Genomic DNA, 15,843 nt, shown 5'->3' on the forward strand with positions numbered 1-15,843 from the left:
CACAGTAACTCCAAGAGCCTGGCACGCATCACGAGGCAAAAAAGTTCATCCCCGCTGCCCGGGTCTGCAAGCAAGGGCGTTGAAACATTACATGGAAACACATTCCCTATTGCCGGTACGGACATGCAGGTACCTCTGACTTTTGTTTCCTCTGGGCCGTATCCAAATCAGCCGCGCTTACCGTCAAAACATGACATTTTCATCATGGGTTTATCGTGGATTTCCTGAATTTTGGCTCGACCTCTTTGGGTCTTTCTAATATCCGATTCTTCACAAGCAGACGAGCAACGATGTTACACCGTTGTCCACTCTGGCTAGAAATGTCAGAGCGTTTGCGCCGAACGTGGCTCCGGCGCGCTGATAGACCCAGAAACGATCAGGCATGACCCCATTTCTCCTACCCTGGTCCGAACGGTGCTTGCGTATCGTGGTTCGCGCATCACCCGGCGTTGGCAGTCGGACACGGAGCCCAAGCAAATTCCCAGGTGCACAAAAAGACAGCCTCCATGACTCAATCGCGAGCTGCCCGCTGCCCGCTGCTACTTTCAAGATTACGTGACGGTGCCGGCGGAGCAATTCTCGGAACTGTGGGAGCTCGGGACCTCGCCCCGGCCCCCAGCTGGAGGAGCAGAGAACATCCATGGACGAGGAAGTATACGGACTCTCACCGAGGTCCGAACCTCAGACCCTTTTGCCGTCATGGGCCCGAGTTGCATAGTGGCTTCGCACTGGCCATCCGCGGGCCGGCGCGGAACCTATCGGACGACAATTGGTCTCCGAGACGCGGAGGCAAAGCTGGCTACACCCCAATCCTCGAAGGTGGTGCCCGCGGTCCAATGGACAAGAGTCAGCACTCTCGCCTGTCGCCTGCGATATGTTTTGCATCAATGCGAGCGAAGAGTTGTGGCATCGAACAGGCAAACGCCGCTCGCTACACAATTGTAGGTAAGGCGAGACTTGGAGGCCCATGCCGCGAGTGGCTGCAGTGAAGGGCTAGACCGTGATTCTTTACCCTAGCATGGCAAATGGAAATCAGAGCTACCTCGAGATACAGGCCTAACAGTGTACAAACCTCGTTGCAGAGAAAGAAAACGATCCGAGCGAGATGACACTCACCCATGCACACACACACACGGCCAGTCAGAGAAAACGGGACAGGACGCTCTGGTCCACTGCCATTGCATTGTCACTTTTTTCGTCGCGATAAATCTTCGCAGTCGATGCCATAGGATATACGGTCCGTAGCAGTTACGACAGCGACTCATAGTTGCACGAAAATGGGTTGTGGTGACCGCCGCTTGGGGCCAAGCAAGGTGACTTCCACGTTACGATGCCCTCACTCTACCACATACGGCCATACCCATTAGAAAACTCGGGATCCCGTCCGCTCTCCCTTAAATAAGCCAATAAGGGCCGGCTTATTTAGAAGAGCGGGATCACGGATAACTTAGCTTATAAAACGGTACTTAGCTATGCCTCGCCCCTAGTACCCCTATACTGTCCTTTATTTATAAGTTATTTTAATTTACCTAACTACTTATTATAACTTAATATATATAACTAAGACTAGGGCCCGCTCCATAAGCTTATAATAGCTATAATATATTATATATATAAAAATATAAGAATATAAAATAATTTTTATAAAATAAAAAAAACTATAAAATAAGTTATATAATAATAAGAAATAAGAAGGTCCGTATATTAAAGATATATAGTAGTTTTTTTTCCGGCTTTATAAGCACAAAAGATCGACCTTAATAAGATTACGTTTTTAAAAGAAATTATATAATATAATATACTTTTTAATTATATAATATGTATAATATACCCTAAGTACGTATTTAACGTAATATAGTAATTTTAATACGAAAACTACTATATAATTTAGAATAAGTAAGCTATTTTATAGTAGTACTAATTAAAAAGGTTAATAATAAAAATTAGTTATAATAATTAGTTATAATAGTTAGTTATAATAGTTAGAAGTAGCCCTTAATTATAAAGGTTCTAAACTTTAATAGTAATATAGAGGTTTTTAAAAAAAGGGCTAAATAAGCTAATATTTATTATTTTACTATACTATAGCTCATAAAAATTCTTTTTATTTTTATTATTCCTAATATTACTTAAAGCTCTATTTAAACTAAATAAATTTACTAAATAAATTTACTAAATAAACTTATTAATATATAAACTATTACTTAGATAGCTAATTAAATAACTAGTTAAGAGGTTAGCTAGTTAAAATATTACTTTAATAAGAACCTAAAGATACTTATTAATAAATCTACCCCTCTCGGGCTAGGCGCCCTTAGCTAGCTCGACGCTATAATTATTATAATTAATATAAATATACTTAAAAAGTAATAAAGTACTTTTTAATAATACGGAATCTAGCTAAGTAATAATATAAACGCTATAAATAATTAAGTTAATACCGACGTTAAAATTTAGTATATTAGTATTAACTTAGAAATTATATTTTATAAAACTAAAAATCCCTTTAATACGGCTTATATTATAAATATAAAGGAATATATAAGGGGCTTTTTAATTTTTAATAAAAAGGAGTATATAATATAAAATTTAGCTATTTATATAAGCTAGTATTAAGGGGTCTTATATAGATTAAAATAAATATAACTTACTTTTTAAATAGTTAGAACTTAGAGGATTTTATATAGAAGAAGGTCGGGAGCTATTAATAAAAAGAAAATAATAGTTAAGTTAGTTAATTATTTTAATTAGTAGTTAGGTATAGAGCGTAATATACCTAGTTTTCTTTAATACGTAATATATAGTACGGCCCCGGTAGATTGCTCCGTCGGGGGGATATTAAAAATATAAACCCCGTTTTTTTTTAAAAAAATATAAAGCTTATATATTTAAAATACGAGGCCCGTTAAAAAAAACATATAAATAAAAAAATATATTTAAAAATAAAACTTATATATAATATAAATTTAAATTAAGTTTAAAAATAAACTTCTTATAGCTTTTTTAGTAATTAATTTAATATTTAATTTTATAATCGCTTCTAATTATTTTTAGTAAGAACCTTTTTTAATAAGATTATAATTAATTACTAAAGTTTTACTTATTTAATAATTTATAAATATAGCTTTAAAAAAGCTATTTATAATTATAATACTATTTATTTAGTACTCGTAGCCTTAACTTTTATTAATATACTTATTATAACTAGCTAGTTATAATATTTTAATTACTCTTATTTAGTAAGTTTATTTTATAAAAAAACTAACTAAATAATACGAATATATTAATTATTAATAATAATAATATTACGTAACTTATTAAAGTAGCTATACTTACTATTTAATAATTATATAATATAATATTTAAATTTAAAAATAAGAATAAGTAGTTTTATACTTAGTTTATAATACCCCGACCTCTTTTAATACTTAGAACTAAGTACCCTAAACTAGAACCCTACGACGGGTCCCTAAATACTCTCTAAGGATTTTTTACTTAGATTAGGGCCTATTTATATTATTATAAAACCTTTTTTATTATTAAAGCAAATAAGGTTTATTATATAGCTTTATTTTTTAAAAAAAATACCCTTATTTAGTTTAAACCTTTTATAAAAAACTATTTTAAAAACGAACGTAATATCTAAAATAAAAATATTAAAAAGATTTTTAATAATTATAACGAATTTAAAAAAAGATTTAAAGAAACTTTTAGTAACCCTAATAAAGAACGAATTACCGAACGAAGGCTTATAACCCTTATATAAAAAAGGTTAGTTAGTAAGTATATATTTAAATTTAAATAGATTATTTCTAAGCTTAATTAGGGTAACAAAATACTTATAATAGCGTTTTATCGTAGTTTAAAAAAAGAGGTTAAGGACGACCTTTTTTAATAAAACTAGCCTAATAAACTTTATAATTATATTAATATAATAATTAAGATTAATAATCGATTTTATAAATAATACTTTAAATAAAAAAAATAAAACGCTTAGAATAACCGAACTAAACTTAATAATAAATATAAGTATAAATTAATAATTACTATAATAAGATACTATAGCGGACTAATAAATCTTAGTATTACTAAAAGAGAATAACCTCGATAAAAAAAAGATTTTAAATATTATAATTACGATAAGCCCGAATATATAACTAGAGATTATTAATAACCTAAGTATATTTAATATTAACTTATTTTAAAAAAACGAGTTAATATTATAAATAAAAAAGTCCTTTATAAATAACTTTTATATAGTGGTTTTTTTTTCCGGCTTTATAAGTATAAAAGATCGACCTTAACGGGATTATATTTTTAAAGGAAATTATATAATATAGTATACTTTTTAATTATATAATACGCGTAATATATCCTAAGTACGCGCTTAACGTAATATAATAATTTTAATACGAAAATTACTATTTAATTTAAAATAAGTAAGCTACCCTTTACGTAGCGGCGCTAATTAAAAAAGTTAATAATAAAAGTTAGCTATAATAATTAGCTATAATAGTTAGCTATAATAGTTAGCTATAATAGTTAGAGGTGGCCCTTAATTATAAAGGTTTTAAATTTTAATAGTAACGTAGAGGTTTTTAAAAAAAGGGCTAAATAGGCTAATATTTATTACTCTTTATACTAGAGCTCGTAAAGATTCTTTTTATCCTTATTACTTTTAATATTACCTAAAGCTACTCTCTATTTAAACTAAATAAATTTATTAAATAAATCTACTAAATAAATTTATTAATATATAGACTACTACTCTACTCCTAGTATATAGTTAGTAATTAATAAGCTAGAACTCTCTAAAAATGCCCGTTAATAAGTTTATTCCTCTCGGGCTAGGCGCCCTCGGCTAGCTTAATACTATAGCTATCGTAATTAACGTAAATATACTTAAAAAATAATAAAATACTTTTTAATAATACGGAATTTAGCTAGGTAATATTATAAGTACCGTAAATAGCTAGGCCGGTACGAATACTAAGATTTAGTATATTAATATTAGCCTAACTATAATAGTTATAATAAATAGGCTAGAAGTATATAGGGTTAGGGTAATAAGCTAGTATTTTAAATAGCTCTTATAAGACCCCCTAGGTAATAATAATATTTATATAAAAGAATAGATTATACTAAACCTAGTTACTTATATAAGCTAATATTAAGAGGTCCTATACGTATTAGAATAAGTAAAGCTTACCCTATAGGCGGGTAGTAGAAAGTTAAGAGCTATTAATAAAAAAAAAATAATAGTTAAGTTAATTAACTACTATTTTAGTTAGTAATTAGGTATAGAGCATATTATACCTAGTTTTTCCTAATACGTAATATACTATACGGCCCCGGCGGATTGCTCCGTCGGGAGGATAAATAACTTTTATAAATAGCTTATTACGATAATAACTACTTTACTTATTAAAATAGTAAAAAATAAATAAAATAGTACTTAAAATAACTTAAGAATAATAAACGATTAGGATATTATACTACTCTATTTTTAATTAAAACCCTAGCTATAATAATAAAACAAAAAGGATACTTATTTATTAACTTTATATTTTTAAAAAAAGTAATATTAAATATATTATTATGCTCTTTTAAATTTATAAAAATATAAAAAAAAAAGCTAAAATAGACCCTATTATAAGAAATATATTTTATTTTTTTAAAAGTTAAATTAAGTAAAGACTTTTAGTTAATATAAAAAAGTAACTCCTTAAACTTAAAAAAAAAGGACTTAATACTAAAAAAATTATAAGTAGCCTCGTTTATATAATGCGACGAAACTATATAAATTAAAAATAATTTACTAAATCTAAAAAAGGACTTAATTTAAATAAAATCCTAATTAAGTCTATTTATATAATATAAAAAGTAAATAGTAATAAAAAATTTATTTATAAAGTTAAAAAATAGCTTAAAAACCTCTTATATAAAAATAAAATTAAAATAATTAAAAGACCGATTCTTAACTTCGGAATTATAAAAAAAAGAAAAATTAATTTTAACTTTAAAAAAGAAAATATTAAAATAGGACCTAGCTCTTTTTATTTTAATAAAATAAAATTATTTTATAATTTAAACGAACTTTATAATATTACTTAACAATATACTTAAATAGAGATCGATTATAAAATACTACTTAGCGTTAATAATACTAACTTTAAAAAGGATAATAAAGAACTATAGTATAAATATATTTATTTATTTATAAATAACTAAACAATTTAGTTCTATAGGACTAAAGAACGTAAAAAAGTTATAATAACCCCCTATATAAATAAAAACTATTTTTTATTTAACCCTACGGACCTTTTTTATAAAGAACTATTTTAAGTAGAGTACTTAGATAATAAGTACTTTTAGTACTTCGTATATAAATAAAATAGCTATTTTTATTTATAAAAACGTAATAATAAACTTATTAAGGATATTTATATAAAAGACTAATTATTTAATTAGATATTACTAAGCTTTAATAATAGTAATAAAGTAATATTCGGTCTAAATCCTAACTTTCTTATAAAATACTTTAATAATAAATATATAAAGTAAGAAGATTATAAATATAATTAATATTAAATTTACTATATTAAAAAAGCTAAAGTATAAAAAGAATAATAAGAACTATATAAATAAGGTACTTAATAAAAAAAGCGTATATTAAAAAACTAAAAAAGCTAATTATAAAAGAATAATAAAAAGCGAGAATAAAAAAAAAGTTTTTATATATAACTTAATAATATAACGACGTATATTTATAAGTTAATTTTAATATTTATAAACGAGAACTAAATATTATTATTAATAATAACGTATAAAAAACTTATATTCTATTAAGAATAGTAAATAAACTTAATTTATTATAAATATAAAAAGATAATTTATATTAATTATAAATAGTAAAAGGGGAACGAGTTAATTATAACTATAAGTATATTAATTAAGAGACCGTATACCTCTTAATATATATTAATAATTAATAAGAATAATTATAATATAATATTACGGAGATTAGAAATATCGATATTATTTTAGGAATCTCGTAGTTACGAAAGTATAATTTATAAATAAATTAGAATATTAGCTAGGTCCTTTAAAAAAATCTAGTTATTAAACGATTTAAAAAGAAAAAGGGTTTAAACGGATTTTTAATAACTCTTAAAAAATAAAAATAAATATAATATATAGCTTTTATTAAAATAATAAAAAGTTTTAAAAAGTTTGTATATAGTATTAATAACTAAGGATCGTAACGACTTTAAATTATATTTAAAAAATACTAAATATATACGAAACTATTTATAAAACCTAAAAAAATAGGATTATTAAAATATAATAGTTAAAATATAAAAATCGAACTTAAAAAAGGAACGTAACTTAGGTTCTATTTAATATACTTAATAAACTAAAAAAAATAAGAGTATTTTAACGAATATATTAATAAAAAACTCGAAAAGGGATATATTTAACTATTAAATTCTTTTATAAAATTCCCCTTATTTTTTTATATTAAAAAAGGGTAGAAAATTAAAACTTATTATTAACTATAAAAAACTTAATAAAATTATAAAAAAGAATTACTATCCCTTATTATTTATTACCGAGCTTAGAAATTTATTTTATAGAGCTAACTAGTTTATTACTATAAATCTTAAAAAAGTATTTAACTAGATTTAAATTAAGAAAAGAGATAAATAAAAAATAGTATTTTAAACTCGTAGAGGACTTTTTAAGTACTTCGTTATGCCCTTTAAACTTACTAATACTCCGGTAATTTTTTAAATAATAATTAATTACGTATTCTAAGAATATATTAATATTTTTATTATTATTTATATTAATAATATCCTTATTTTCTCCTCTAATTTCGAAATATATAAAAAGTATATTTATATAGTATTTTAAAAACTTTAAAATATTAAACTATATACTAAACTTTTTAAATACGAGTTCTATATATAGAAAGTAGATTTCTTAAGATATATTATTATATTAAAATAAATCTATATATAAATATTAAAAATAGAAGTAGTTAGGGACTAGCTTATATTATAAAACGTTAAGGATATATAAAGATTTTTAAAATTCGTTAACTTCTATTAACGATTCCTTAAAAACTATATTAATATAATTAGACCTCTTAATAACCTAATATAAAAAAATATTTTATTTATTTAGGACCCTAAGTATAAAGAAGTATTTATTAAAATTAAAAATATAGTCGTTTTTAAATTAGTTATTATAATCCTAGACCCTTAAAAACTTTTTAAAGTCGAGACTAATACTTTAAACTTTATTATAAGAGCGGTTTTAAAATAATAAAATAAGTAAAGGAAACTTTATTTATATTATTTTTATTTTAAAGTATTTTATAAAATAGAATTAAATTAGTAAATTTATAATAAGGAACTAATAATAATTATTAAAGTATTTTAAGAATAGAAATTATAGTTATTTAGAACTAAGTACGAAGTTATAGTTTATATAAACTATAAAAACTTTATAAACTTTATAATAAATAAGAATCTAAATAAACGATAAGTTAAATAGAGCGAATTCTTATTTAAATATAATTTCTAAATTATTTATTAAAAAGGTTTAAAAAATAGTAGGGTAAATACTTTTAATAAAAGACCTAATTACGAAATTACGGTCCCTAAAGAAATATAAGTTATTTTTAAGTAAAAGAAGGACGGTAGCTTTATACTAATTATAAAGCTTTTTATAATAACTAAAAAGATTAATATTAACTTAATTAAAAAAATAACCCCTAAGCTTATTATAGAAATTTATAGTATATTAATATATAGTTACTAAAGAATAATTAAAATATAAAAACGGATTTATTAATACTATAATAAATCCGCTATATATACTAAAATTATAAAAATAATTAAGGACTATGCGACTTATAAAAAAAATAAAAATAACTTATATAAACCTTATAATAAGTTATAACTATTATAACTACTTATAGAAGTATAGTAATTAATTATATAGGACTTTATTATTAAATTATTAAAGTTTAAAAAACTATTTATTAAAGTATAGTACGATAGTATTTTAGTTATAGTTAACCGACTTATTAAGTTTACATATTTTATTTTTTATAAAAAATCTAGTATAGTAAAAGACCTAGTATACGTATTTATTAAAGTTATATTTTTAAACTATAGTTTACTAAAAGAAATTATTTTTAATAAGAATAAGCTATTTATTTCGAAATTTTAAAAATTACTAATTTCGTAACTTAGTATAAATTATAAATTATTAATATTATTTTATTTATAAACTAATAAATAGATAAAAAGGATTAATTAGATCTTTAAAATATATTTTTATTATTATATAAACTATAACTAAGATAACTAAGTAGTATTTTTATTAATAACCTAGTTTGTATATAATAATATAGTTAGTAAAAGTATAAAAGAATCCCCGTTTTATTTTAATTACGGATTTTAATTAATAATATATAGAGAAGTATAATAAAGACTATAAGCTATAAAAGCTATAATAAACGTAAGTAAACTTAAAAAGATCTATAAATAAATATTAATAAACCTCGAATTCGTATAATAATATATAAAAAGAAATATAAATAAATTAAAAATTAGAAGACTATTTTTAAAAAAGGGGGATAGTACCTATTTCTTTTATTATAATATTAAAACGAAACGACTAAGTAATAAATTAGATTATAAAAAACTTAGACTTTTTAAAATTATTAAAAAAGTCTTATTAGTTAATTACGAATTAAAATTACTAAATATAATATAGTACTACCCCGTTTTTTACGTTTTATTACTTAAGCTTATATTAAGAGGTTTATATATAAAAAATTATATTATTATTAAACTAAACTAATTAAAATATAAACTTAAACGAATTATTAATTATAAAATAAAAAATAATAAAAAAGAATACTTTATTAAATAGAAAAATTATAAATATAAAGAAAATATATAAGAATTTATTACGAACTTTTAGAACTTTTAATAACTTTTTAAAGAGTATTAAAATTAAAATTAAACTTAGAACTCTTAGTTATTATAGCATTTTAATTAATAATCTTAAAAGTACTATTAACTTATATTTTACGGGCTACTAAAGAAGTATTTTTAAAATTTTTAAAAAACTCTTTTAATATAATCTAATTTTTTTTTAAATATTATTCGCTTTTAAAAACGAAAACGCTCTAACTTAAATAACGACTTATTTAACTTAGTTTAAGCTTATTAATAAGCTTTAGCTTTTTTTTTATAACTCCGTAGCTCTTTTTTAAAACTACGACTTTTTTATTTTTTATTTTATAATTAAAATAGTTAGACTCCGTTATTAACTAACTAATTATACTTAATTAGCTAGAACTTAATAAATAAAAACGTAATATTTATAAATATAAATAGTATTAATAAACGTATTATATAAAATACTTAAATAATAATATATTTTATAGACCTCGGAATTAAAAAGAACTAAATAACGGACCTTTTATAAATAATAATTTAAATAAGGTATTATTTTTATACTTTTATTAAAAAAATAAATAATATATAATAATTTATAACGAGACGTAATTATTAGAGATTTTAATTTTTTAATTCGATTTAATATCGTATTAGTATATTTTAAAAAAAGAAAATACTTAACGATTCCCTAACCTAAAAATAAATAACTTATTTATAAGCCTAAAAGACTAGATCTTTAAAAAAAGGAGCTAATATTACGATTTAATACGTATAATAAGGCTAGGGTCCTACTCTATAAAACCTATAACGGCTACTATATTATATATATAAAAATACGGACTTAAAATAACTCTTTTTAAAATAAAAAAACTATAAATAAGTTATATAACTACGATTATATAATAAAATAAAAAACGAACGCTTATAAATAAATAAAACGGACGATCGTAAATAAGTAAAACGGACGACCGTTTAGTAAATAATTAAATAATAATAAATAAAAGTACTATAAAAAATATATTTATAAACGAGACTTATATATAATATAAACTTAAGCCGGGCTTAAAAATAAACTTCTTATAGCTTTTTTAATAATTAACTTAGTATTAAATCTTATAATCGTTTTTAGCTATTTTTATTAAGAACTTTTTTTAATAAAACTACGATTAATTATTAAAGCCTTATTTATTTTATAACTTATAAATATAGCTTTAGGAAAGCTATTTACGATTATAATACTATTTATTTAGTATTTATAGCCTTAACTTTTATTAATATACTTACTATAACTAGTTAGTTATAATAAAAATATTATATTACTTTTTAAATATATTTACGTTAATTATAATAGCTAGGGCGTCGAGGGGGCCTAAGAATTTATTAAGCCCTAGAGAGGGGGACTTATTAAGGGGTATTTTTAAAGAGTACTAGCCCGCTAGTTACTAACTATATACTAAGAGAGTAGTAGTTTATATATTAATAAGTTCGTTTAATAAGTTTATTTAATAGATTTATTTAGTTTAAATAGAACTTTAAATAATATTAAAAGTAATAAGGATAAAAAGAATTTTTACGAGCTTTAAAAATTAGCTAAATATTAGCCCTTTTAGCCCTTTTTTCTTTAAAAAACCTCTACGTTACTATTAAAGTTTAGAACCTCTATAATTAAAAAAGGCCGCCTCTAACCTTTATAGCCGACCTCTATTATTAACTTTTTTAGCTAGTATTATTATATAAAAGGTAGCTTACCTATCCTAAATTATATAGCGGTTTTTATATTAAAATTATTATATTACGTTAAGTACGTACTTAGGGTATATTATATATATTATATAATTAAAAAGTATATTATATTATATAATTTCTTTTAAAAGCGTAATCTTATTAAGGTCGATCTTTTATATTTATAAAGCTAGAAAAAAACCGCTATATATATATAAAAATATAAACTTAAAATAACTCTTTTTAAAATAAAAAAACTATAAATTAGTTATATAACTATAATTATATAATAAAATAAAAATAAATATTTATTAATAAATAAAATAGATTACTTTAAATAAAATAATTAAATAATAATAAATGGGGTATTATAAAAGATATATTTAAGAACGAGACTTATATATAATATAAATTCAAGCTGAGTTTAAAGATAGACTTCTTATAGTTTTTTTAATAATTAATTTAATATTAAATTTTATAATCGCTTTTAAAGTCTATCGAGATAGTGGGAGTATCCATTGATACTATGTATTAATACCGTATAATCGATATCGAGAATCGCCCGAGTAGCTAGCAAAGGCAGAATACAAAAACAAACAAATAATCGCTTTTAAGTATTTTATTAAAACCTCCTTTAAATAAACTATAATTAATTATTAAAGCCTTATTTATTTTAGGATTTATAAACATAGTTTTAAAGAAGTTATAGTTATATAATTTATTTATAGTTTTTTTATTTTAAAAAGAGTTATTTTAAGCTTATATTTATATATATATAGCGTAGTAGCCGCTGCGGTCCTATAGGGCAGGCCTTAGTCTTATAACATGTGTTAGGTCGTAATACTGGGGAATAGCAAGGAGTCTAAATACAGCCAGCCTCGTAAGTGGCATTTAAGCAGTATTCTCTAGTGGTCCCTCAACAGGACTAAGCGTCGGCTCGGTCGACATTGAGATGACCAAAAGGCAGGACCCTTGGATCCCTTCTTCACCGACCAGATCACCAAAGCTTTACTTTACCTTACGATTGACAAACATAGCTAGAAAGCTATCTAGAGTTACGACACTGTTACTTAGTATCGCAGCCTCAACTTTTGCAAACATACCTCTAAGACTAGCTGGCCGTAACACCGTAACACTTTCCTTAACTGACCCGCCCACTTCGTTTTTGGGCTTTCCAACTTAAACTTACAACTCACGGAGAGAGTTACTAGGCCGAAAGGGGGAAAATTGTCATCACACGAGTCAGACATCAGCGTAGAAATGGAAGAAAACGAGAAATTGGACAGAATATGACTTCGCGTAGACTAATTTATGATACTTGAAGTATCTATGAATGGTCGGGATTAGTGGTACTTGTTTCCTATCGCCGGAAAATATTTGTAAAGCGTAAGATCCTATCCTAGTGGTTGTGTCATCCCCTGAAATGACCATGGTGATTTGAGTATATAAGTGAACCAATTTCCCTCAACTTTAGAACTCAAGTTACAACGACCAGACTTATTCTTCTCTTTAACAGTCAAACCAACCTCTCAAAATCCTTTGCCAAAATCAATCATGTCTTGCTACGCTGAAGCCCACGCCAACCCAAATGGCCCTGGCGACGCGCGTCCGACGGCCCTGAAAATCATCGAGGACGAGGGTGTGAAGGGAAAGCTCGCGGGTAAGGTCATTATCATCACCGGTACTTCTTCCGGCATCGGTATCGAGACCACTCGCGCCCTGTCCGCCACTGGCGCCACCCTCTTTCTCACAGCCCGAGACGTCGCCAAGGCTCAGTCCGCCCTCATTGGTATCTTCGATCAATCCCGCATGGAGATCATCAAGATGGACCAGGCAAGCCTCTCTTCTGTCCGGGATGCCGCCGCCGCCATTCTTGCCAAGACTACCAAGATTCACCTCCTAGTGAACAACGCTGGCATTATGGCCATCCCCGACCACCGCCTTACCGCCGAGGGCCACGAGCTCCAGTTCGGCACAAACCACCTATCCCATTTCCTCTTTTACAAGCTCTTGGAACCTGCGCTTCTTGCTGCAGCCTCCCCGAGTCTACCGTCACGCGTCGTCAATCTCTCGTCTACTGCTCACAACGTCCATGGAATAAATGACCCCGACAACTACGACTTCCAGAAAGGCGACTATGATGCCAGTGTGGCCTACGGACAATCCAAAACGGCCAACATTTACATGGCTAACGAGATCGAGCGCCGCTACGGGTCGAGTCACCTACACGCAACGAGCGTCCATCCCGGTATTGTCCAAACGGGGCTGACCCAGCACATGCCCCCGGATGCCTTCAAGGGGATGGAGTACTTGTATCCCACAATGAAAAGTATTGAACAGGGTGCCGCAACTTCAGTATGGGCGGCTGTGGGCAAGGCATGGAAACATGAAGGTGGCAAGTACCTTGTCAACTGCGCCGTAGCAGAGCCGTATGTTGAAGGAGATAATAAGTTTCTTGCGCTCGGATATGCGCCGTACGCCTATGATATAGAAAAGGCAAAGAGGTTGTGGAGTCACTCGCTTAAGATTGTGGGATTGCCTGACGAGGCGTAGGGAACCGAGAGTGACGTGGCCCCCAGTATGCAGTTCAACGAGTAGTTTCTTTTTGATTGATAACACAATTATACCCAGGGACATACATACCATCCGTGATATCTTTGTGATGTATTGATCACTTGATGTCTCAAATTCTGACTTATTGAGCCGGCCTCTAGCTAGGTAATAAGTAGCGGCAAGAGCAGCAAATTTCGCCCGACTGTGTCTCTTGTTACGAAGGCTCGAGTACTTGTTACCATCATTCCAGCGTAGCGGCTACCTCCTCGGTCCAGAGAGACGTATGGGAGCTTCTCCTCTCTTCAGCCTCCAGCAATTACTAGCTTCAACCAAGTCATCAGATCCCTCCACTGCCCACGACCACTTCTCAAGAAAGCCGGGGGTGGCCTCCCAGCTCCGTATGTCGTGCGGCTCGCCCCAAACAATGAGGCCCTTGCGGTTCGCAGTGATGCCATCTTCGTGAGATTCTGCGGTGAAGGGGGAGGTCCCTTTGGGCTTGGGGTCGGAAACGGTGATGGTGACGGGGGTACCTTGTCGCTCTCGAGTCGGTGTCATGCTCATGAGCTCACCGATGAGGTCTTGTAGAAGCTCCCAGTGGTCAAATTCCCCTTCGTGCCTTATTAGATTGTCACGAAAGCGAGGGAATGGAAAGAGATTGATGTACAGAGAATGCAGCCGGATTTGCTGAAGGCGGGTTGGGATGAGGCAGGGTGGAATATTAGGATTCAGGGGATAGACACAAGTGTCATCACGGTAAGGACCGCTGATTGGACAGGTGGTTGGAGAAGAAGGCTTATTAGTTTGGCCTGTGAGAAGTATGTTGAGAGTGCGTTTGTTCGCAACGAAAGCGCGAAAGACATTGTACTGGACGAGATGGAGGAGGTGGTCGGTTGAAAGTGGGAAGATGAAGGACGGGGGGTTTAGAGGCTTCTGGGCATTGGCGGCGGTGGGCGACAGTGGCCCTTGAATAACGCAAGCGCATTCGGCGGCAGGTTTTGATTCGCTTCCTGATGCTGACGAGACGTTCTGAGAGGCGTCATTATCGAATTCGTCGAGGCGCCAGCGTCTGACTTCAAATGGGCGCGACAACGTCCGTGAAGACATCGAGACTTGCTGCTTCATCCGCAGCCCTGCCAAGCTTATGAGCTCATCAATTCTCGAGGCTATGGCGGAAACACTTACGGTGTGCTCTTTGATTATTCCGGTTTTGAAGCTTCCTGCGCTGCGTATTATTGGCTTTGGCCTCGACGTCACCGTCGGCGTGGTTGGAGTGACAGCTGACCCTGTTCGACTCGCGTTCACTCCCCGATGAATGAAGAGAAGTACCGGAATCTGCCATTTTTCGTAGCTACCAGGTTTTCGATTGTATGTCGCTGCTGTTAAATCTCACTGGGAAGTACTGACATTCAGAAAAGTCACTAAACCGACGAAAACGAGGTCTTTGATTTTGAAATATACCGCGCATCGACCAATGCCAGTCAAACCGTCAAACGTGGGGGCTAGACAAGGGCACGTATGTGTAAACCTCCACGCTATAGGCTAAGCTCAAGACGGGAAAAGGGTCATCGGGTGGGGCCAACCGATG

The 15,843-nt window shown here is 28.8% G+C and overlaps 3 protein-coding genes across 3 annotated transcripts; 2 read left to right on the top strand and 1 right to left on the bottom strand.

The window, feature by feature from the left end:
- Positions 1-9,093: 9,093 nt before the first annotated feature.
- CCOS01_01322 (uncharacterized protein) lies at positions 9,094-9,243 on the top strand (the record flags this gene model as incomplete). The annotated part of the gene is made up of 1 exon (XM_060449518.1): positions 9,094-9,243. A coding segment is annotated over one exon (150 nt), but the record flags the coding sequence as incomplete, so codon positions are not given.
- Positions 9,244-13,259: 4,016 nt separating this feature from the next.
- CCOS01_01323 (WW domain-containing oxidoreductase) lies at positions 13,260-14,258 on the top strand (the record flags this gene model as incomplete). Its single annotated transcript, XM_060449519.1, has 1 exon — positions 13,260-14,258. The coding sequence occupies one exon, from the start codon at positions 13,260-13,262 to the stop codon at positions 14,256-14,258; it is 999 nt and encodes a 332-aa protein (XP_060320957.1).
- A 258-nt stretch (positions 14,259-14,516) lies between these two features.
- On the bottom strand, positions 14,517-15,597 carry CCOS01_01324 (uncharacterized protein; the record flags this gene model as incomplete). The annotated part of the gene is made up of 2 exons (XM_060449520.1): positions 14,517-15,388; positions 15,441-15,597. The coding sequence occupies 2 exons, from the start codon at positions 15,595-15,597 to the stop codon at positions 14,517-14,519; spliced, it is 1,029 nt and encodes a 342-aa protein (XP_060320958.1).
- Positions 15,598-15,843: the final 246 nt, after the last annotated feature.

The sequence above is a fragment of the Colletotrichum costaricense genome (genome assembly GCF_030867565.1).
Source record: "Colletotrichum costaricense strain IMI 309622 chromosome Unknown Scaffold_1.1, whole genome shotgun sequence".
Lineage (NCBI taxonomy): Eukaryota > Fungi > Ascomycota > Sordariomycetes > Glomerellales > Glomerellaceae > Colletotrichum > Colletotrichum costaricense.